Below are 26,378 nucleotides of genomic sequence, written 5' to 3' on the forward strand. Positions count from 1 at the left end.
AGTGGGGTATAGTATGATACTCTTAATAAGAAGTCACCTATATGAGTGTGAAGTGGTGCCGCTTCTATGAGAACTTCTAAGGTTAAGTTTTCTAGAGCACTCATGAAATAGTAGGAGTTGTTCAGAGCCATATGAATAAAACCACTAGAACCGACTTTGTGCGAGAAGGAACTGTGTGTTTGCTATTGTCTTAGTTTACATCACCGACTGAACAGTTCAAGACATCATATTCACTGGTTAGCCAGTAAATCCGATAGTAATAAACTAGGGAAGGTTCAAGGCCAAAAACTACCAATCCCGATGCAGTTACTTTTCAATAGTATTCTCTTTAGTGTCTGTATCTTCTTCATTTGTAATTTACGCAAATTTCCATATTTCTATTCATGTAGGGGATTGTTGCAAACGGGGGCATTAAAAACATAAACTTTGGATGAGATTTTGAATAGATTCCGCTAAGAATTTTTTGCGGATCTATAGACGAGTGCGTTCCTCTCCGCAAGGAGATGAACGTGGTATATTTACTTTCTCAAATTCGTTTCCGGGTGAATGAGAAATTAGCTCCAAAGTAAAGTATTTGATAAGCCTAAATGGGTTTGTAAAATGTGGGAAGAGTTTGTCCCACATCGGAAAAATATTCAAACCCAAAGGCACCATGAGGCTTATATAAACCCCTCATTGGGTTCATTCTAAAGCACTCCAATTCAAAATCTTTTTCTATAATTTTGAATTCTCTCCTTCCTTTTCTTCTATAAGTGTCTGTGATACGAACCCTTGTCTTTGGGTTCGAGCCTTAGTCAATCACTCTTAGTCCAAGTTTAGTTGGTCACTCCAAGTTCGAGTTCAAGTTAGAGAGTATTATACCGAGCCGGTTTCGTTAGCACCATAGCGGGGCGAATCTGTCTTAAGGACACAGAATCAATTTCTGTTCTCGACTTATTTTTTGTTTTATTTTATTTTATAAGATATTATATATATAGATTATTATTTTATAATAATAATTATATATATAAACATATTATATTTTTGCATAATATTTAAATAGTAATACTATAGTGTATGGTTAGACCATATTTATGGACTACAGTACTTACATTGGATCACTAGTGCCTCCTATCATTATAAACAACCTTAGAACTATATACTGCCTCCTATCATTATAAACAACCTTAGAACTATATACTGAGAAAAGTAATTTAACCCAAATAACCTTCCAAAGCTAGTATGATATTCAATTTATTTTTATTTTTATTTTGCGGGGAGTGATTCATATTAAAAAAAAAAAAAGAAAAAAAGAAAAAAAAAAAAGAAACCGGAGAGGACCGATCTAATAGTGCACAGAATAGACAAAGGAGAGGTGAGAAACTAGAGAGGATGCGAATCCCCTATTCAAATGCTTAGAAATACATACTCAGAAAAGTAATTTACTCCCAAAAAAATGCTTCCAAGGCCAATGTGAGCCAAATACTAGCACCCTCAAGTGAATTCCTAGCTTTGTCACTTACTGCATATTTTTAAAGAATAATCTTAGAATTTTGTAATAATATTCATCTTTTCAAAAAATTATTCTCAATGACCTTTCAATAATATATTATTTGTCTATTTTCGAGTCGATCTAAGTTGTAATATATAAATATTTATTTAGAGTTTACAAGAAAGTTGCATCAATTGGATTTTCCTTTTTCACCCCTATAGTGATGGCATTTTTAAAGTCATTCCTTCCAACTTTGACATTCGAGAGAAATTTCAAAATTTAATAATAATAATAAATAAAATAAAAAATAAAAGTCAATCTTTATAATATAAAGCTAGGGTTTATTATATACCATAAATGTAGTATTTTTGATTTAGCTTGAACATAATATAATATTGATTTATGATATATTACTATTGATTTAGCTTTATATCTATAAACAAAAATTCATTTTAATTTGCACACAAATCTGAAAAGTACGCGAATATAAAGATTTGTTTGAAACAATGTCAACATCTTTTAACTGTTTGGCCCTAAAATTTATTATTTTCAAAACTTCATCCACTAGATGTATGTGTAATGTATCGAATGGAACGGGAAATCGAGAAATGGAGATTTGGAAGAGCGAGCTGTTGGGAATGTTGTGGATCGATTATATTAATAAAACAACAGGTTACGCATAGTCCAATGGTGTTCGAGCACAGTGAAAAGAATATCCATAAAATTAAGTTTTAACACAAGGTTAAGGTAATACGTAATCTTCATGTGAAAAATGTGCATCTCGCTGTGGAATGAAAATTTGGCAAAACTAGAGTATTCAACAATTTTGTTGAATTTCATTTTGAAGCCAAGTTCCGCTATTGTGGCACTTTCGCATTTACTTCTACTTACAAATGATATCCCTCACTTATTTATAAGTATTTTCTTGTACGTTTGAATTTTTTAACATCTATCACTCTCTAACTAAATATTTAAAACTCTACAAAATTCCATATAGTTCTAAAATATTTCCTAATGCAAATCTCTACTAGCACTCCATATTTTAAAACCTTCCATCTTTCTATAACATGCTTGTGTAGTCTAACATCGTTGAAAATTCACCGCCGTGACAAAAGACTCGCCATTTTAGGAATTTAATTCAACATCAATGAGTACTAAAACATATATAATTTTTTTAATTGAATTAAAAGGTCTAAGTGTTGTGGAGACATTGCTTGGGAGAGCAATAGTATGTGTGAACACGATTTGAGGAAATTTAAAAAATGGACAATATTTACATGTTTTGATGGAGCAAGTATGTAACGAGCGGACGGCATAATAAAGGGTATCGTAACAAATGTTATCAAAGTCCACCTCAGCAAATAGAGAAATGCTATCATTCATGATTAAATCACCTAACTAATAAACATACCACATAATAAAAAGAAGGAAGGAATGAAAACCAAGAATAAAATTATATACATTTCAAATCATACAAAATTCTAAATTTTCTCTTCAGTGCTTTTATTTATATGTTTTCTTAACTAATTCATCTTGTTTGGTTAAGTGAATCTTAAATTCAATTAGGATACCATAAATAACATTTAATTTAGCTTTAAGTCAATCTCGTACCAACAATGCTAACTAAAAAACTTCACTAAAATATCATAATATTTTATTTTAATTGCTAGATTTCGAGAAATTTATGAGACTTCTTTCACAAACATAACTTGGGAGATTACTTAGAGAATCCTAGAACTTTCTATCATGAAATACTTCACAATTTCATTAGTGTTCCCATAGGGAATGAGGGTGCATGGTTTCGTGTGTCAAAATGTTCGTGGGAAGAGGACCATCACGGATGTTTCGCGTTGACGAGTTTGGTAGGTTAGGTAATCATTTTGAAGACTATAATTTTCTTTTACTTTCTTTCTTCGTAGTGACTTTATGTGCTCGATACGGTGTTTCGGTACATTTTCTCATAACAAGAATTCTCTAATGTTGTTTTTTGTTATCTTTCGGCTAATGTAAGAGCAACCGGTACGAGGCTCTTGTTGCTAGCTATGAAGTCAGTGTTGCTAGCATTTGGTTTGGTATAAGGCTCTCAATTTGCGGGATCCAGAAAAAAACTAGCAAGGTACATCGCAACAGGTAGCAAAGCCTTTGCGAGCCAAACAAGGCCCACATGCCCTGCAATCTGTCACAGCATGCCTTTGCATGGCTTTTTTTTTTTTTGGCCCACAAACAACAGCTCTTTTCCCTTTTTTTTTTTTTTTTTTTTCTTTTTATATGTAATTTATTTTTATTGTAAAAATTAAATTTATGATTTTGATTATTTTATTTTATTTTTTATTTTGAAATAAATATTTATGATTTCTATTTCTTAGTCTTTTGAAAAAAAATTTTAAAAAATTTGTCAACAAATAAATATGAATTTTTAAAACAAAAAATCATATTGTTAGAAATGGTTTTTTTTTTTTTTTTTTTCTTTACTATTTCCTTTTATATGTAATTTAATTTTATTGTAAATTTTTTTTTTTTTTTTATGATTTTGATTTTTTTTTCTTTAAAATTTGTCAACAAATATATAAGGAAAAAAAAATTGTAAAGTAATATTTTATTCATCACAAACATACAATATGAAGAAATACATTTTACTCAATATTAACGTTAAAAAATACAAGCAAACGAAAAATATATATATATATATGTTTTTAATTTTTTTTACTCAAAATATTAAATATATTAAAAAAGTACAATAAAAATTAATAAAGTAATAAATCTTAATTAACCCATACCGTGTAAACAAGATAGCAATATACTGTTACTAGCCACATCAGCACAATTGCTGACATGGCTAGCAATCCAACAAAGCTTTGCTAGCATGTATTGCTAGTACTATATCACTTGCCCTAATAATTTTAAATCATAAATGTAATAATTTTAAATCGATAATTCAACAACCACGTAAATGTAAATGTGTTAAATTCTCGATTTAATAGTATTATAACGTTACAATACGATGTAATATATCTTCAATATAAATGTGTCGCATAAGTGTGGCATTTTGTAATATATTGTGAGATAGTTGTGTTGCACTATGCTGTGTTGTACAATAATCCAATATACAATCGGTTAATTAATTAATTAGGTTAATATTTCAATTTCGTAATCAACAACTTTAATGAATAATGTACGAGAGAACAGCATACTCAAAACTGCTATGGTGAGCCAATAGCAGGGCACAGGCCACAGGCCAGGCAAATTAAGGTGGGGTTGAGTGAACAAAACTTCAATGTTAACGTCAACTTGATGATGAGTAGTAGTACCATGTTAAAATGAAAGGGTAACATTGTCATTTCGTGAAATTTAAGCAAATTAAATTCACGTTCCGTGAAGTTAGCAAATTATAAACAGGTATATTGTTAGTGTTTATTACTTTTCATAGGCGATCAAAATGTGAATTAAATGTAAAAATTCAGTATATAAGCCATTACATTACAAGAATTGCTAGGCGATGTCCAATCGTGCATCAAAATAAATTGGAATTGAGTGACCAAAAAATTATCTTATTTATTTTAGAATTTGGACCACCCTCAAGTGAATTCCTTGCTTTGTCACTTGCTGCATATTCTTTAAGAATAGTTTTGGAATTTTGTAATAATATTTATATTTTCAAAAAGTTGTATATTTTCGAGTCAATCTAAGTTGTATTTTTTTTTTTTGAGAGTTTACAAAAACGTTGCGTCAATTCGACTTCGTTTTTTTACCCATACAATAATATTTTTAACATTATTCCTTCTAATCTTGACCTTCTATAGAAATTTAAAAAAAAATAAATAAATAAATTCAATCTTTATAATACGAAGCTATATTGTATAACAGACTATAAATTTAGTCATACTGATTTAGGCATAAATATAATATAGATTTATTTATTTTTGTCAGAAATAAATACTAAACAAAATTTCATAGCTCACAAATCTGAATGGGATCCACCTACCATATGCTATATGGATTGGGAATAGGATATTGGGAGGAAATGGTGAATAGGATATTTGGAGGACATGGTGGTTGATGATGTTGTAGGTGGACTAAAACGCTCATCTAGCAGTTTTGAAGGTGGTGTGTTTGATAACAATCAGAAACCATCAGAAGAATATCGATAAAATTAAATTTTAACATAAGGTTAAGTAATACGGAACCATCATATAAAAACACGTGCATCTCGCTATGGAAAGAAAATTCTGCGAAAATAGAGTATTCAACAATTTTGTTGAATTTCATTTCCAAGCCAAATTCAGTTGCTGTGGCAATTATCCTTCTATTACTAATTTCAAATGATACCCTCACCTATTTATAAGCATCGTTTCTATCCACTCTCAAACTAAATATCTAAAACTCTACAAAATTCTGTAGAGTTCTAAAATATTTCCTACACTCTGCAAATCTCTAATAGCACTCCAACTTTTAAAATCTTCCATCTTTTTCTAACATGGTTGTGTAGTTGAACCTCCTTAAAAATTTAAGTGGCATGACAAGAAAAACTAACATTTTTTTTAAGAATTTAACTCAACATGGGTGAGTACTAGAACATATTTAACGTTTTTTTAATTGAATCGAAAAGTCTAAATGTGGCGTTCACATTACTTGGGGAGAGATTTGATGACAGTTGTATGTGTGGATATCTTCTAAGATTCATTTAGGAGAAAAGATCTCATTGTGAATATTATTGGATAGTTCATGGGTAAAGCCAAAGAGTGTGAACGGTGTAAGTTACCCGAGGAAATTTGCAAAACCGACAATATCCAAGTGTTGTTGGCGGCAGCGAATTCAGATATTATCAATGGAATGAGCTAATATTTGAGTACCTAATAGTAATAATAATAATAATAATTTTTTTTTTTTTTTTTTGATTGGGCTCAAATTTGGCTATAGTAATAATTTTTTTTTTGCTGGACTTGAGCCCACCAAAACCTACCTGAATCTGTCCTAACGAATGATATCATAGCCACCATGATTAAATCACCTAACTAATAAAAATACCACACAATAAAAAGAAAGAAGGTAAATCCAAGACTAAAATTATATACCTTTCAAATTTTACAAAATTCTAAAATTTCTCTTCAATCCTTTCATTTATATATTTTCTTAACTAACTCACCTTGTTGCGTTTAGTCAATCTTAAATTCAATTAGGATATCATAAGTAACATTTAATTTAGCTTTAAGTCAATCTCGCCCCAACAATACTAACTAAAAAACTTTACTAAAAATTCACAATATTTCATTTTAATTGTTAGATTTTGAGAGATTTGAGACATAACTTGGGAGATTAATCCTAGCTAAAACTTTCTATCTTGAAATACTTCACAATTACATTAGTGTTCTCATAGGGAATGAGGGTGGTTTTGTGTGTCAAAATGTCCATGAATGAATTTATAGTGAAGGGATGAGGATTATTGTGGATGTTTTGCGTTAATGAGTTTGGCTGGTTGAATAGCGCAATAGGTAGGGAGGAAGTGAATCAATAACAGAGATCTCGACAACGCTATAATCTTTTTAACTTTCTACTTTACAGTGAATCTATGTGCTCTAGACTATTTCAACACGTATTCTTATAACGAGAATCCTCATGTCATTTTCTGTTATATGCATGCATGACTTGTGCTTAATACACTAACTTTAAATCATGAATGTAATAACTTTAAATCGACAGTACAACAATTACATAAATGTGTTAAAATTTTGATTTAATGGTATTATAATGTTACAACACTAATATATATCTTCAATATAAATGTGTTATATAACTTTTTTTTAAGTTGTTGCATAGGTGTGGCATTTTGTGATATAACCAACTTGCACCAATACACTGGATCAACTTTTTTTTCAGTTGATTTTTTCGCTTAAAAATTTATTATCCCCTACTTTTTACTTTATTTTTTTATTCCTTGCTTGTACTGGGTTAATTAATTAATTAGGTTAATATTTCAATTTGGTGATCATCAATGTTAAAATCATTTTACATAGCAAAATAGAGTTCTTCACCCCTTTAGGTTATATTAGCTTCTGCAAGTGCCATTTTCAATATATACATGCATCTATTGTTTTTTCACATTATTGATATTCTATTCAATAATGCATTTCAATGGATCATTAGAATTTTTGAATCAAACTGACATGTATGAGAGAGAAACAACGTACCTATTCAGACTAAAGCAATGTTCACATCAACTTGATGATGATACTACTCACATGTGCTGCATGTTAAAATGAAACTGTAAATTATACTGGCGGCTCGTGAAATTTGGACAAATTATAAGAAATTAGATCATTTAGTGTTTACTATTTGTTCATAGTGTGAAAAGTCAAATGCCCTTATATCATAATACTCTAATATATTATATTACAAATATTTGTTAATATGATAATTCGCTTTCGTTTGTTCGAACTTCAGGAGAGATTAGTATAATTTACCCTATTGTCCTTTCATAAAAGAAAAGGGTAAAATTGTTATTTAATAAAATATGGTCGGCAAAAAATAAAATACCGTCTTTGAACACACACTAAAACTCAATGAAGTCAAAAAAAAAAAAACATGAATGGTATGATAAACTCGTTTGTTATTTGTCTAAACCTTATATATTTTTATTTAGAAAAATATTTACATCATAACCCAATATAAAAAGTTTTGTAGAAGTTCTTAACGTTGAATGGAAGAAGCCTTGGTTGGTCTGTATATCAACGCTTTGCTACCCATATGGGAGACCAAGTCCTACCCTCATTGAGAAAATTCAATTTTGGAGTAAATGATAATATACTTTTCTTTGCATATATTTCATTACGACATTTATAAAGTACGGAGTTGTTTATATATATATATACACACACACACACACACACACAAGATATTACAATAAACATCACAATGCCAGGCTGGGCAGAGGGGCCTGATACACATAGCTCCTAGTCTCATACTCTCAATTAACCAACACTTGTCTTCAAAAGCTTTTACAGTACTTGCATTTTTTCTTTCCAGTTCTTATATATATATATATATATATATATACACACACACACAATATATTACAATAAACATCACAATGCCAGGCTGGGCAGAGGGGCCTGATACACATAGCTCCAAGTCTCATACTCTCAATTAACCAACACTTTGTCTTCAAAAGCTTTTACAGTACTTGCATTTTTTACAGTACTTGCATTTTTGAAGACAAAGTGTTGGTTAATTGAGAGTATGAAAAAAAAAAAAAAAAAAGGAGCCTGGGCTGATGGAGATTATTCTGATTATCGTAGGGTTTATGGCGTTATTTATTGGGCAATTTCATGTTTCAAAATAAATAAATAAATAAAAATGGGGCACTGCACCTAGAAAATCTCAGAAGTCCTAGGGAACTCTCTCCATCTATAGCACAAAATTACCGACACATTTACAGAATATATTATATACTATTTGTGGTCTGTAACCAAAATCATACATGGTAAACCATTCCCACTTCTAGAGTAGATGCATGAGGTACACTTAATGCATAGGTGGGTGCCCTAGAATTTCTCCTCAGAAATTCATACCCAATATTAACAACAAGCTTCTTTACTAGGCTAGACCCTTGCTTAGCTCTTACATATGAATGCCCCAAAATGTAAGCCATTCCAGCTTCTCTAGCTTCCATTAGTTCTCCCAGCTCCTCCTGCACGTCCTTGTCGATTTTAGGACTCTCGGGTATCAAAAATCTTACCCTTTTCCTTGGTTGGATCACCGGTGGAGAACGTATCTCCCTAAGCTCTGACGTGCTAGCACAGTGTGTGTTGTTCATATCGTCATCACACATTTGAATCCCTTTAGGATGGGTTGAAGGCGTCCCAACAACGGCCATTTCTTCATCCTCCTTTGACAAATTTTCACTCTCACCATTGGCCGTGGCCGTTCCTGTCCGTATAAACTCAGCGATACTACATACAAGATCTTTCTCAAACTCCATGTCATCCTTGTGAGCATCACGATAACCATATCGCACAATGCACCTATAGAGCCTATACTCTCTTGGGCCAACATGACCCACAAGGAACCGTTCCTCGTGTTTTACATGGGGAATCGGGACAGATTTAATACAGAGAAAAATTAAGACCTGGTGGAAGGCTGGAAGGTTGGTCACAAAGTGGGAGAAGATTGCTGGGATCCCAGACACTAGCTCAGTGTGTATGAGGCCAATTCCGCGAACCCGAACAATGCCTAGGCTCGGACCCAAGCTGAGTAGCCAGTCCACAGAGACCTTATTTTGGACATCAAACTCATATTTTTTTAGGGTTCCATAATGCCAAATATACATGACCATCATGAAGATGAATGCAAGGGCAATGGGGACCCATGCTCCTTCAAGAAACTTGATTAGAGAAGCAGAGAAATAGAGAGCCTCTATTGCCCCAAAGAAGAACACGAAGCAAATTGCGAGGAAGACGCTCTGGTTCCAGCATAAAACAATCACCAGAGACATTAGGCAGGTGGTGACCAGCATGACAGTTATAACTGCTAAACCTGATCCAAAAGCAAGAAAAAACATGGAATTAGAAATGGCCACAACCAATACGATAATTAGATATGGTTTAATTTGATTGAGTCCCTTTAAAATTTAGCAACCTGTTCAACAGATAAGAGATGCTCATAGTGAATATGTTCTTCTTAAGTATGCAGAAAGATCCACACCATTTAAAAGGAGAAGAAAAGAGGAAAATAATAGACGAAGAAGAAAGAAGAGAAGAATGGAATGCTTGATAAATTTAATCAGATTATTAATGGAGAAGAAATGGAGAGAAAGGGAGAACAGCAAAGTATGAGGTTGACCTACAGCCTTACTCGAATTTTAGTGTCTAGTACTTCTCCAAGTGATTCTAAATACCTCGCTTTTTTAGGTGAGATTTAATGTGCCCAATTTTTTATTTTATTATTTTTTCGATCTTTTAAGCCCATAAGAAATCCACCGAATATCCCCTCCCCCCCCCCCCCCCAACAAAAAAAAAATTCTCTTGCATTACTTGTTGGGAGCCAGATATTTTCCTTTTATCATCTAATAAGAATCAGATCAGTTTCTTTGCTCCTTCATTGACTTCTTATTATACTAAGAATCCAAAAATATGCACAACACAGATAAAAATGCACACGATTCCATTTTTTGCTGAAGTATACCACCACATGCCAACACATGTTATATATCCTAATGAGGGAATAAGCCAGTATTACCCTAGGTTTGATAAGACAAGTCCGCACAGGGGGTGAATAGATCTTATGTAAATACTTTTCATACAATACCTAATGTTTATTTTTGCCCAATTTTCAGTTACTTAGTTGTCCACATGTCTCAATCACAATCACGAACACATAAAGAAGTCAATATATATATATATATAAAGCAGACACAAGTTTTAAGTGAAAAATCATAGAAAAGAAAAACCATGAGACTCCCAGTGCAGACATGAACAATCCACTATGGTTTAGAGATTACACACTAAGATTTTTACCTTTTATTATTATTATTATTATGCCGTGGCTCGAACCCCTCCCCTCCTCTTTGAAGATAGGAAGGTTATACCATTAGGCTAACCGCCCATTCGTGAGTACATACTAAGCTTCCAGACAATAATCCCAAGAAGCCCCTCCTTGTAATCGCAGAGACTATCAAAATGAAAATGATTCGTGATTACACTAAGATTCCAAAAAATAATCCCAAGAAGCCCCTGATTACATTTGACCTAAACTCACACCAGACGATCCTCCTCAAACTTATGGTTACCAGTCAACAAACATGATCACCCACAAGCTTGCTCCCTGTGGTTGTTCAAATCCTTGTTCTTCAGAAATAATCTGGTGATGATTGATTTATAAATCTTTGATTTGCTCCTTGCTTTGCATCTCTCAATCACATAGTCTGGTGTTCTATTCAAATCCCAGATTGATTCTCAAAGCTCTCTCTCTAAAACATTTAACTCTCAATAATGTGCAAAGAGACAAGAAGAGATATATCCTAGACTGTCTATAATCACATATTTGTAGCCAATATACCTATATGAAAAATGAAAATAAAATAAGACTGATTATTGAGAGTTTTCAAAACAATAATAGTTGTAGCCTTCAACTGATGTGGTTGATAGGTTCGACACATCGAAGCTCATTTAAGTTAGTTCAAGTGATTATTTGAGAAACCAAAGCTTTACTCGTATCTAATTATTTTCAAATTAAAAATCTGTTCAACAATGTTTGATTGACACATCAAATTTTCAATCGATCAATAAGCTTAATTCTTGTAAAATGTCAAAAACTTCAAATTTAAGCCTTCTAAAGATCAAACCCAGCTATAGAAGGTCCATTCATCTATAAATCATTCCAACCTAGATTACTATATCCGCTAAGGTCTCACCTTTCCTTGATCCTAGATATGTGATTGACTTTGATGAAAATATCACATGTTCATCGCTGTTCTTCATTTTCAGCATCTCCTCTGGTTGTAGACAACAAATCAAGATAATTTTTGAATCTTACAACTCTTGATTTGTGTAAAAGCTTTCCAATGCATGACTTAATATCCTGACACAAAACATTAAGCTCATCTCCTTAACCCCTAAAAAAAGTCAATTCTATTCACTTTCTTGTTTTACAATTATTTATATTATATTTTTTCTGATAGATACGTTTGAAGTTCAATGGTTCATATGATGATCCTACCAGTGAGATAACATTTTATGTTGTTCATATAATGGAAGACGTAGGGGAGAACCTTGATCTGATATGCCAACCGATTTCAACCCAAATCTAGGTTGAAGCTGGTATGGAAAGTGGTGCCCAAGTTGAGTGGATCCTTTTAAAACCCACACAAGCCTGATGGTCTGCAGGTCTGAAGACTGAAACATAAATTCATCAACCCAATCAAACCTGTCCGGTTTTAAGCAGTTTCCCTTTGACTATATATTCTTACCTAACATGCTAACTTCAACCACCCGCCAAATCAGGCTTGGCCCTACTCATCTTCACTCCTCAAAAGTCAGGCTTAACTGAGTGGAAAATTCTTCCATGGTAAATGCCGGGAGAAGTCATCAAATTAAAGAAAATCCAAAATCAATGCACAATGAGAATTAGTAGCACGAGAAGTCTCCAGCTAGGGCCCAATTAATGGTGGTTTATGGCTTCTTAACCACTACACATGCACCACAAGTGGTGCTCCTTCTTTTTCTCCCTCTTTTTCCTGATTTAGTTCCTAAAGTAAGCACTTGCAAAAATGTTTACTCGAACAAAAAAGCACGTGCACTTGCTCCCTCCACAAAGCAAAGGAAAAACTAAATTTCTGCCCATGCAGTATTGAATTAGTTGTTTTTTTTCTTTTTGCCTAGAAGGTAGAATGATAAGCAGAATAAATCTAATGGAATTATCATTCACTCATATATAATTTGTGCATACTTTGATCTCACCATCATACCTGAAGCATTACCCATGCGTCTTGTGTCTCTGAAACCAATAGTAACAGCCAAACATAATAGCATTAAGATCCAGTTGACCTCTGGGATGTAAATCTGGCCATGTATTTTCGACGATGTGTGGACTATTTTGACTTTTGGGAAGCAACCCAGAGCAGAGCATTGCTTGATGATTGAAAATGTTCCAGTGATGATGGCTTGACTTCCCACCACTGCAGCAAGTATGGCAATTGCAAGAACTGGCCATCTTAATTTCTCTGACACATTAATGTGAGATATCTGTTTTAGTTGAAACAAGCATTAATATATATACTTTTTCTCTAATAAGCAGCAACTAAAAGTACCTACCTGGTACAGAAACATAAAATCCAATCCGATAATCATTTTCGACAACATGGTGCCGAGATAAATAAGCAGCTTGCCCCATATATGCAAGAATCAAGGATGGATAAACCACAAATGTGAAAGCAATCTGCAGAAGCATGACTAGGCATTAACCAAAGCTGCCTGGGGTACAAAGGAGCCGTTTTTTAAATGATACCAAGTTACATAAAACCAATCCAGAAATTAATATTTAGGAAACCGTAAATTATATTTTTAATGGATGTTGTCTGTAAAGTTGAGATATTTTATTTAAAAAGAGAAAAATGATTTTTTTCTTTGAATTGTTGAAATCATCAGATAATTGGTCCACATTGAAGGTAATGTAAGGGAAGCAAAAAATAAAAATCAACATAAGTGGAGATGGAAAGATATGAGAGATTGTGATTTGACTGAGTTATGGCCTTAGAGTAGCAAGACAAAATCGGATTCATATTATCAATTCCAAATAGTTAGGCCAAGGCTATGTTGCGTTGACTGTTATATCACCATTGAAAAACATGACTTTTAAGAAATAAATAATTGGCATATAAATAAAAATGCTGTTTTTATTTGGCATAGGAATAATAAAGTACTAGCACTAATATTAATAGTGAAAAAAAAAAAAACAAGGGAACAAATAACAAATGCCAAGTAAATTCAGACTGCAAAAACCTCAGAGGTTATAAAATTAATTTTCTGAAAAATAAATACCTTAATTGACAACTGCGAAAAGTGTCCTAGATCAGCAAACATAGCTTCTGAACCTGGACAAAAAAAAGATGTGCATTAGGGAATCCAAAAAGAAAAAGAAAAAGGAAATATTCCCGCTTAGGAAGTAGATTCAATCATGATAAATGTATACTTACCTGTTATACATAACAGGATCCCACCCAAGGACATCCAACCACCTCTTTGGGTTTTCTTCAAAAATTTGTACATGTAATATGGAGAGAGTGCTTGATACACATGAGGATTCCAATGAATAATATTATATAAACCAATAGTACTGATGCATAAAAGCCACGTTATGACCACAGGTGCAAACAAGAATCCAACCCTGTGGGTGCCATAATGTTGAAGGGCAAACAAGCCTATCAGTATGATACATGCAACTGGAACTTCTACATCTGCAAAATAACCGAATTTTTTAGATGCATAATTAAACTAGATTCATGTCATCTAGAATAATGGAACAATAAATGAATATTAGGTTTAGATGAAACGTAATTACATGATCAAAAACATTGAGGTGAAGCCATAAAGACAGTTGTTTATGTCAGCATTAAAGAACAAGCAAAAAAGTTTATGTTTTAGGACCAGTATCCTGAAATTTCCAGTATAGGACTTTTAGATTGCAAAATTGACCAAAATCTACGATCATGCATTTAATACATAAATAAACATACTTTAAATTTTGAAAACAATAAAATTTTCAAAAAATTCAGTGTTCTTATAACTTGGTCTACATCGGTTGTGATACGGATGCTAATTTTAATATTGGAAATTTATTTAAGATCAGAAACAAATTTCAATGGGAATTTTGCCACAGAACATGCTAATTTTAATAGTGGACCTCCGTCTTGGGGAAGATTTTGACTCAGGATAAACTTAGGAGGATAAATCAGATTGTGGTCAATTGGTGTTTCATGTGCAAGAATGACGAAGAAACGGTTGATCATCTTCTTTTGCATTGCCCTTTGACTCGAGATTGCTGGATGTTGATGTTGGGTTTGTTTGGGGTGGGTTCAGTGGGTTATGCCCAGATCTTCTAGAGACTTGGTTGAGGCTTGGAGAGGTTGTAAAGTGGGGGCACAAGTTTGTGATTTCTGGAGGGTTACACCTTTATGCGTCTGGTGGAGCTTATGGCTTGAAAGAAATAGGAGATCCTTCGAAGTAAAGGAGAATCCTATTGGGATGTTGAAGCTTTCTATTATTAGTACTCTTTTTTGTTGGGTTCTAGGGAGGTATTGTAAATCCTTGGAGGAACTTGTAGATTTTTTTGGAGTCTTTGAGGGTTTAGAGGCCCTATTTGGCCTTGTGTAGCTTTTGAGGGATGCGTTCCCCTTTTGGACGCTTTTTATACAATCTTTTAGTTATCAAAAAAAAAAAAAAAAATTTCAATGTATTTCAAAAGACAATTTGATCAGTCAAACGAGTTTCAGTTAAAATAGGAGCACCCAGTATAAAAAACAGCTAACAACAAGCATTAGCAATTCATCAACAAGGTACCTTTCAAAAATATATATATTCATCAACAACGTAGCCATTAAAAATATTGCTTCACAGTAGTTACAATATTATAGCATAAGTTTCAAACTTCCACTGATATGTACTGAAGGTAAATATATATACTATAAATCTTTGCCCTGAATGCATGCAACTGCAGTGTTATTGGGACCATATAATACAATATCAGGAGGCAATTTTCCCCAAAACCAGTCAGGGATAACTGATGTTTCAGTTGCACAGTCCAAATAAGTATATATCCGAACTTGATTGGAACCAATCCAGTTAGACAAATGACCTCGATTGGCACTTTATCATCGCATGTATATTTGTGATTATTATTTATTTTCTGTGAACCTACTTGAAAAGATATCAAATTGGCTCTAAGGTCTATTGCTCTCTTGTCCATCATCAACGTTGTGGAGGAGACTGAGCAGTATTGCCAAGATAATCATGATCTTTTATACATTTGTACATGTCACGCATCCTAATCCATGAGATCGTTGGGTTTCTCTCTTGGAACGAGTAGTCTTTCACAATGCCAAAAGATAATGTCTAAACCTCAAATCTCAAGATACCATTTATTGTTAATGGCCAACGAACATTTTGTTTGGACACAAATTGATGTTCATGCAATGTGTATACTACTTCCTTCTGTAATCCGTGACACTAAAAGATAGCAACTTCTAGTAGTGGCGATGAACTTGATTTATTAATTTGTCTCCTATATGGAGCCTATCGTTATGAAATCCCTCAACTTAAGTATCTTTGCATCTAATGACTATTATAGAGACTATAATGTCTTCCAAACAATGGGAAACTTATATTGTAACAATTTAACTTATGATATAAACAACATGTAGTTTTGATATATACTTTCTTAATTGAAAACTTCTAAATACTAAACCACATACTCATGTTAGAGCACCAAAACTGATCTAGCACATATGATCTATGATGGGAATGTCGTATTGAATTGACACCTGTGGTCTTCCCACTTGTAGCTTTTTTAATAGAGTAGTGGTAGTCTATTACATAACCATATGAAGCTTGTGGTGACTAGGCTTAAAGAAACTAATTTAAAAATGGTAAGTAGAACAGTAAGTTATAGGGGTTCTTTACTGGAGCACTAAATGAGATGTAATAAATGGAGATATCAAAATGCAAATATGAGGGACCAAGAGAGATGATCTGGATGAAGGGAGAGAAGTAGACTGGCCAATGGGATTTAAGGTGGAGGTATGTATGTTTGCCTCCGTGACAGATCCTTGATGCTAATGTATGAGTTCACTCTGCCCTTAATGCTTGCCTTGATAATCGTATTTATAGTCCTAGGTTTCCTGGCTATGTTACATGGACTCGGGTACGGGTGTCAGACTCGGGTATATATCCATGCGTCGAACATGTCAAATCTCCAAACAGAAGGACACACGGACACGGCTAAATATTCATTTTAGTAATTATTTTATTTTATTTTCTAGAGTAAAGTAATGTTTTTATCTAATATAATGTTCAATATAGGCATTTAACTCATTTTAAAGTAATAATATAATGTAATTAAATGATAGGATATGCTTTTTAAGTACATGTTCAACCAAAAGTGTCAAACACATATCCCATACCCGTGTCTGAGGAATACGTGTCTGATACGGATACTTCACTACTTTTGAAGAGTCCATGTAACAGAGTTTCCTGGGTAATACTTAGAGGTACTCGACGAGGTTGGTCCTTACCTGGTGCCTAGAGTCACAAGTAATGATTCCCTTAGACACTTAAGGAGTCAAATCTCTCACTTAGCCATGCCTTTGATTGGTGTGGCTTGTTAAATTTCTAATGCAAACATTAAATGCATTCGGTTGGGCAACAACAGCAGTAGTTGAGGTATTAATGACTCTAGTCAGAGCATTAATGGTGATTGTAAGGGTCTTTGTCATAGCATGTGTTCACCATCCCTTTAGCTAGGCTTATTACTTGAGTTAGGCATTTTCAGACTTCTTATCCACAATAAAAAATCCTTCAAAGTGTCCCAAATGTAGTCATACGTATTCAAGAAGGCCCTACCTTTATCTCATTCCATACTTAGCAACTTTGACTCAAGGTTGTGAGGTTCCACCTATTGTAGGTGGTGTTCTCAAGATTTGATGACCTGGCCCGACGTCAAAGTTTTCTTTGGACTCAAGAATTGTACTCTCGAAGTTTGGCTACTTAGCGTGACGTCAGGGTTTTCTTTAGACTCGAGAGTTGTACTCTCGAGGTTTAGTGATCTGGCGTGACGTCAGGGTTCTTTTTAGACTCGAGAGTTGTGATCTCAAGGTATAGTGACTTGGCATGACGTCAAGGTTTTCTTTTGACTCAAGATAGGTCTTCTCGAGGTTTACTGGTCTGGCGTGGTGCGTCAGGGCTTTCTTTTGACTTTTCAAAGAGCCATATGGCTACTTCGTTGGGTCATCTTAGGCCATATTGGCGATGTTTGTTTTGACTTTTCAATGTGTCACATGGCTGACGCTATGCGACACCTACATTTAGTCCCTTTGCGCACGTGGCGCTTTATGTGAAGGGGTGCGCGTGCATAGATTCATGTAGTCATGCATTTTGAAAAAGACAAAAAAGAAACGGTCAGGCAATAGCTTTATCTTCTTCTTCCATCTCTAGTTGTCCATTGTTGAAGTATGACATAAAAGAGGGAGATTTGTAGAAGGCTTTCTTTGTGCTGTTTCTGTAAGCATTTTATGTTATGTTCATTCGCCATTTGGTAAATGCCGAAGAGCAAATTGAGTAAAAAGGACCAGTCCCCTCCTCGTTTTCGGCTGGATGTGGAGTGGCATAGGGTGCTGTTCTTTGGGGAGCACTATTCTTTTATATCATGCTGATCGTTTTGGGGAGGAGGGGCTGCCATTAGAGGAGGTTGGGTTACTATAAGAGGAGGCGGAGTTGGATGTGGGACTGCGTATTCCGGTGGACTCGGTGCTTTGATTTAATATTAAACAAGGGCAGTTTCCATACTCATTCATTGATTTTACGAGTCATCCCAATCCTAGTTATTTTTGGGATGACTGGACAGATTTAGTGTTGTCGTCGCCGGAGAACGAGGGATACCTGAGGTTGACGAGGGTAGTGAGGATGTTTTGTTCACTATCTATTCCTTGAGATCTTGATGGTTTGGGTGTGTTAACATCTCGATGGAGTGTTTTGATGTAAACAGCACAAAGAAAGCCCTCTGCAAATCTCCTTCCTTTGTCTCACACTGCAATAGAGGACAACTAGAGAGGGAAGAAGAAGATAAAGCTGCCGCCAGACCTTTCTTTTTCAAAACACATTACTACATGAAAACACACGATATTAAATACACCTCAGAACTCAAAGGGCCACTCAAACAAAAAAACTACGATAATAATAACTCAAACCATCGTTTCACTCACGTCAAATAGAGCGTCATCTATGCACGCGCACCCCTTACATGAAGTGTCATGCGCGTAGGGAGACTAAATGTAGGTGTCACATAGCGTCAACCACATGGCACGTTGAAAAGTCAAAACAAGCATCACCAACATGATCTAAGATGACCCAACGAACCAACCACATGGCTCTTTGAAAAGTCAAAAGAAAATCCTGACGCCCCAGGTCAGTAAACTTCAAGAAGGCCTGTCTCGAGTCAAAGGGAAACGATGATGTCATGCCAAATCACCAAACCTCGAGAATATAACTCTGGAGTCTAAAGTAAACCCTAACATCACGTCAAGTTACCAAAACTCGAGATTACAATTCTTGAGTCCAAAGAAAACCTGACGCCACACCAGATCATCAAATCTTGAGAGCACCACCTGTAACATTTGTGTTAACAACCATCTACTCCAAAAGCTTAAGTTGTTAGAGAGGGTGTAACTTAAATATATAAATCCTTCAACAATTTGGAAACTCACAGCTTCGAGTCAAAGTTGCTAAGCATGGGGCGAGATAAAGTTAGGGCCTTCTCGAATACTTACGAATACCATTTGGGACACTTTGAAGGATTTTGGATTGGTGGATGAGAAGTCAGAAAATGCCTAACACGAGTAATAGATAGGCCTAGCCAAAGGGATGGTGAACACATGATGTGACAAAGACCCTTACAATAATCATTAATGCTCTGGTTAGAGTCATTAATACCTCAACTACCATTGTTGTTGCCCAGCGGAATGCATTTAATGTTTGGAATAGAAATTTTACACGTCACGCCACGCCACTCAAAGGCATGGCTAAGTGAGAGATTTGATTCCTTAGGTATCTAAGGGAATCACTACCTATAACTCTAGGTGTCAGGTAAGGACCAACCTTGTTGAGTACCTCGGGATATTACCCAGGAAATCTAGGCGGGCAAACACTAAGGGAGAGTCAACTCATACATTAACTCCCATAACATCAAGGATCTGTCATGGAGGCAAACATCCCTACCTCCACTATAAATCCCATTGGCTAGTCTACTTCTCCTCCTCCATCCAAATCATCTCTCTAGGTCCCTCATATTTGTGCTTTGATATCTCCATTTATTACATCTCATTTAACGCTCCCCTACATAAGTTATGGAATGAGATTTTGGATTATAATAATACAATGAAACTCATCTTTTATTTTTTTCCTTATTCAGTCAAGACCATATTACTAAGTCTCAAAAGAACATTTTCTGAAGTTCTTCGGAATTTTTTAAAGAATGTTAGGTATCAAATTACAACAATTAATTTTGATTTTATAGTGTTTTGGTTTGCAGAAGGTCCATAAGCAAGTGTGAAAGGGATGAGTTAGTTGATACATTAGAGATGATAGATCTTACCTACAGCACCAAGTACATATATATCTTATTGCATTAATGTTAATTGTGAAAGAATTTTACCACAGGGCTATTGACCTGGGTGGGATAACATCTATTCGCCAAAGAGAGGTGATTGTTCAAGCCCCATTGCGGGAATTTATGGTTGTGTCCATGTGCGAGCATCTAATTTATAATATTTTCAAGCTAAGGTTTGCTTATTATTAGGCTGGTTTTGAATCATAAAGGGAATAATTCAAGATGTCGTAACCCATTCGATGTTAATCAGATCATCAATGTAATAACAAGATCACAGGGTGCAGAACATGTGTGTCCAAAATTGTGGTGTCTTGGCTAAAATTGCCATCGAGTATAGGGTCAAGATTTTCGACACAAGTCTTCTGCCATGTGCTAAAGGGTGAAAGATATCCTAGTCAAAAGATTTTGACATGGTATATGGAAAGTTCAGGAATAACAATGCATAAGTAGATGTGATCATGGTTTCACTCACTAATAATCTTAATGCAACCTTGCCATTAGTCATGAGTCATCGGTCCTGTCACAAAACTCAAAAGCTGAAAGTGGGCCAAATTTTCTCTTGATATCCTAGTTAATGATGACAATTGAGAGAATCTGAAAAGTTTTTCAAATTCTGATTAAATTGAACTTTTTACTCAATAATACTTGAATATGGTATTGAAATATATATAACAACATAAGAACACTTACAAAAATTGCAGAGGGTGTATTTATAGTACTGATTATAAAGCATATTGACATTTTGAGTCTCTTTGTATTATAATCGTTTCAAACTCCTACATATTCAGTTATAATTGATTTGTACTGTTAAAACTAGAGCTTGTTTCTCGTGTTTGGTTTATGCACAAGCTAATGGGTCCCAACAAAATAGTATATTCGTCTGAGTCTTAAAAATGAAATATAGAAATACCCTCTTTTCAAAGAGGAACGAGTAGAAACTGTGCCCAAGTATCAAGTCAATTAATTACAACCTAAGACATGACATGTGAAAATCAAAATATGGAGTTGTGCCAAACACTTATACAAGATAAAGAAATAGAAAGATATATTGTTTACAAATTGCTAAGTATTAACCTCAACTTCAACTTGAGAGGAACTTTGTAACTTTCATTATTCATCAAGGAGTCTATGAGTGAAGGTTGAACTAACTACGAAAGGTATTTTTTCCTTTCTTTCTGTTTTGTGAGGAGAGAAGTTAGGTGGCTACGCACTGTAATGACTTTCAATACTCCGAATTGCAAATTGCATATCTGTTGAACTATACAGTAACTACACATGACTACTATTCTTAGAAATTCAAACTATTTAGGGCAGCTTAACTTCACTACAAGTTACAAAATTAAATGTACTCATTGTAAACTTGAGTTGGTCTGTCCCACTCATACAGGCATTGGTGTTACACATCTACTAAAATTTGGTAGTGTTTACATGTTCCTTGGTGGCACAATCCATGGGCGTAAATGTAACTCCAAATTTAGAATGCTTGACTTTGAGTCTGTGTCGTGCTCTAATCTTTACAAGTTACATATCAGGTAGACTAAGCCTTATATCCTAAACAATGTTAAGGTTGTTGAGTCATTCTGTACTTATTGTACTATGTATTCTTCACATCCGAAACTCAATTCCTCTAATCATATGTATTATCCCTGAACATTCACTGCGCTGAAAAACCACATGTATAATTGAGTTGAACTATGGTTTTTCCCATCTGCTGACATCAGAATACCAATAATGACCTGAAGACCAAGTTTCTCCACACGCCTTCACATTCGACACACATAGCATAAGCAATCCATATGCTTCCAACAGCAGGAAACAATTACACCAAGTCAAAGTCAACCTAAGGAAGATGGTATTCTACTGCAATCCACCACAAAATTCTTCCTGCTGACCTGGTAACATAAAAACCTCTAGATTTCAACCCCCACATTAATAATGGTATGCCCTTGATGAATGAATGATTTGTTTAAACGAACACATTAGCCAAGATGAAGGCGGCATCATAAGAAAGATTAGTCATTATAAGCATTTATGAGAAATTGGTATCTGATATTTAAATAATTAACCAGATGATCTAATAAATGGAGCAACATGCTTAGACAATTTCTAGCTTTCTGCTATACATGTTAAATATACTAATGACTTTAACCAATTAAACTCTATTGTATCATCAGTTACACCTTCTAACCACCAACCCAACTGAACTCCACTTTATGATGAGTTTCACCACATAATTACTAACTTTGTTATATCTTACAAAGATAGAAATAAACAAAATCCATGCAATCAAGTAATTTTCATATGTATGGTTCGAAGAACTTTTGTTGGGGAGTCACAGGCATAATTTGTGTTTTTGAGTTGATGGCTATCTTGAGTTGATGGCTATCTCCCTTTCAGAGTCCAATGGTTTCAGAATTTTCCACTAGACTGCCTCTTTAAGTATAGGTGCCAAATGAGACTGAGCTTCAATCCAGATAAAATTAGGTTGGTCATCTTTTCCACAATGAGAAAACAAATAAAAAGAAGCAAAAGATTTTCAAATTTCTATTGGAAAAGAAAACAAGTTCAGCCATGAAGTATGGAAATTTGGTAAATATTGGAAAAAGTTGGATCAAATTAATACTAAAACTGAAATTGAGTGCCAGAAAACAAGAATTCATACTATAACCAAATCAGATTATAAACAGTTTCCCCTACTTATCAAAAAAAGATTATAAACAGTTTACCCAAAAGTTAACAATTGTTGTGCACTTATCTGCCTGCTTATCATGAAGGGTATTGCCACACAGTGGAAGACATATCAAAACACTACCAAATCAAAGCCTCAAAGAGGACAAATGTGAAGAAACTTACATTTATGGTGCTCTTTTGACATAGCAAGCTCGACACCGGAGACTGCAGAAAACACTGCAACAAACAGCCATAATAATCAATCAAAACCTAGTAACTAACAAAAGCACAAATGCCCAAAAGCCCAAAAATAGGTAAAACCCACAAGAACCAGAGTTATTGGCATACCAGAAATAGCAGGTGTGAGGACACCATCACCAATCACCATAGAAGTCCCAATCAAAGCCAATATAAGCAAGCATCTCTGCAACACTCTATGCCTCTCTAGTGTGGATTTCAACCTTGACCCAAAAGTTGTTTGGGCAGGACCAGTAATAATATCCTTCTTATAGGCTGACAATTCTTCATCTGCTAATTGGCAACTGGGCAATGAGCTCACTCTGGCATGGCGGCATAGCAGCGAATACAAGGCGAACGTGCCGCCTTCGCCATTATCGTCTGCTTTGAGCACAATGAACACATATTTGAGAAGAGGAACCAGTGTAAGGGTCCAGAAAACAAAGGACAAAACCCCATAAATCTCTTCATTGGTCTCTGAGTGTACAATGTCTTCATCAAATGTGCTCTTGTACACATACAGAGGAGATGTACTCAAATCTCCATACACAACACCCAAACTCTGATAAGCCAAGGTCAAGACTGTCCTCCAAGACTCTTTCTGCAACAAAAAAAACACACACACACAAAACATGGTCAGCAAAATCGAAATGGGTTTGTTCCAAAAAATCAAACACCACAAAAATTAACACACACCCATCTCACCTTAACATGATTCTGATAAAACCCACTTTCCAGATCCATGATGGGTTGTCTCATACCCCCAAAAAAACCATTTTTATCGTCAATTGAAGAGGTTCAACGATGACCCATTTGTGAAAACACCCTCCTCGGTAAACAACTTCAAAGAAATTCAACAGTAATATACTAAAAAAAGTATATCACCAACTTGTAATTATTAGGAAATTAGATTGTTTACCGGAGGTTATGTAAATAGCAGTTCAACTACTATCAATTAAGAACAAACACGAAAAGCCACCACACCAGAGTGCTGCAAAAGACACAGACAGAGAGAGAGAGAGAGAGGACACAGAGGAGAGAGAGAGATGGGTTTCGTGGGGGTGATTTGCTACGTGGAATCAGAGAATAAGACTAGAATATTTTGCGTATGACAGTTATTATTTTAGAGACAGAGAGATAAATATTTGTGATATTACGTTCCTCATTTCGATTGTTTCATTTAATGGGTTTGTTTCTCTTTCAATGTTGTTTAATTTTTTGGATTTAATCTGAATTCACACACGCTTGGCAATGAGATTTGGAGAGAGAGCGAGCTCTGCAATCTAGCAAGGCAAAACGGGTATGGATCTGAGTTTGACTGTTAATAGGAAGTTAGGAACAATCTCGATTTTGAACCCTCTGATTTGGACCAGTTGAGTTGAACATGTGTAAATTGAAATTGAAATTGAAAATGATGGGTGAATACATTACATGCACAATTTGCACATAACAACCATTACTTGCATTAATAAAACAACACATGCTAATCTAACTAAAAGACTTTCATTTCATAACCTAATTGCTTTGACATGGCATTTCTTGGGCAACCTGTATTTAAAATTAAATTTAATAATGTCTAATTTTGCAAGCGAGCGAGCATTCTCGTCATAATTTTTTTTAGTTGTGATTGGGCTCACTCCTTCTTTCTCACTATTGAATTTGGTGCAAGTCCAAAATCAAATCTTTACCTATTTTATAATTCCCTCTTGTGTTTTCAAAAATTATTAAGGAGTGTTAATTATAATCAGCAATTGTCTTTTTATAGTCGCTATTAAGATTGATTAATTTTAAATACATTAATTATTAGAGTTTCTATTTTCACGGAGTCCTACAAACATTATTTTTTTTATACAAAAACCCTTTAAAATTGTTTAGTCTTTCTTCTTATCTCTTATTTTAATCGATCCATATAAAGATGTGTGTGTGTATAAAAAAAAATATTCAAAATTAGTTTTATATACGTATATATTTCTTTATACAATCATCCTTGGCCTTTTCTTTTATTTTCTTTTTTTAAAAAAAAAATCCATTTATACAAGGATAGTTGTAAAAATAAAAAAACAAAAACAAAAAGAAACACTCACACACACACACGCGCGGAGGAAGAAAAAAAAAAAAGAAGAGAATTCATTCACTCTAGATAGGTGTAAGAAAATTTATATAATCGATCTCAGAATTCATCGTTTTTTTTACCTTTCTTTTTTATTCTTTTTGGATTTTTTTCTCGAATCTTTTTTTCTCCTTCCTTTTATTTTTTCATATTCGAATCCATCTGAATGAATTATCCATCCTATCTATATTTTTTCCCTTTTTCAGAATTAACACTAGTTATATATATACGCACATATTCTCATATGGATCGATTAAAAAAAGGAGAGAAGAGGAAAGACTGGATAATTTAAAAAAGTATTTTTGTCTAAAAATAATAATGTTGGTGGAGTTCAATAAAATAGAAACTCAAGTAATTAATGCATTTAAAATTAATCAATGCTAACCGCGATTGTGAATGAACAATTGCTTGCGCGACTGCAATTAGCACTCCTCAAAACTATATTAACATTTTTGTTTGTTTGACTTTGTTAACATTAGTTTGATTTTACTAAAATGTCCTCGATATTATTTCATTAATGTTGTCTTTGCATAGTCATAACAAAGATTAAATATACATTTAAATTTATACTTGTTGATGCTTAGTAGATTTCATCACCATAGTTCGAAGACCAAAATCTTTATCCAAGAAAGAGTAATTATCAATTTAATCAAGATTAAAATAACCTCTCTGGTATTTTAAAAAGCTATATTAGCATTTTTGTTTATTTGACTATGTTAACATTAGTTTGATTTTACTAAAATGTCCCCGGTATTATTTCATTCTCAATAAGGAAGGTAATGTTGTCTTTGCATAGTCATAACAAAGACTAAATAGTAGGTGCATATAAATTTCTACTTGTTGATGCTAGTAGATTTCATCACCCTAATTCGAGTTCAATGGAAGGGATATTTCTGTAGCCTAGGATAAACTTGAAGGAAGATCAATGTATATAATAATATTCTAATAATCATACTGATATTAGCAAGATATTTTAAATATCTTTAGAGACAATTTTTTAAATAGAAAATTTTCAATTCAAAC

The 26,378-nt window shown here is 34.1% G+C and overlaps 1 protein-coding gene across 1 annotated transcript; it reads right to left on the minus strand.

The window, feature by feature from the left end:
* Nucleotides 1-8,852: 8,852 nt before the first annotated feature.
* Nucleotides 8,853-24,542, minus strand: LOC132294959 (potassium transporter 6-like). Its single transcript, XM_059793007.1, has 8 exons — nucleotides 23,951-24,542; nucleotides 23,357-23,846; nucleotides 23,192-23,245; nucleotides 14,157-14,417; nucleotides 14,002-14,054; nucleotides 13,276-13,399; nucleotides 12,930-13,184; nucleotides 8,853-10,000 (listed from the first exon to the last, which is right to left on the minus strand). Exons 1-8 carry the CDS (start codon nucleotides 24,002-24,004, stop codon nucleotides 8,940-8,942), a joined length of 2,352 nt encoding a protein of 783 aa, XP_059648990.1. The 5' UTR covers nucleotides 24,005-24,542; the 3' UTR covers nucleotides 8,853-8,939.
* Nucleotides 24,543-26,378: the final 1,836 nt, after the last annotated feature.

This window comes from Cornus florida, unplaced genomic scaffold (genome assembly GCF_030987335.1).
Source record: "Cornus florida cultivar Cherokee Brave unplaced genomic scaffold, ASM3098733v1 CherokeeBrave_3.0.0_Hap2_Chr02, whole genome shotgun sequence".
NCBI classification, from domain to species: Eukaryota; Viridiplantae; Streptophyta; class Magnoliopsida; order Cornales; family Cornaceae; genus Cornus; species Cornus florida.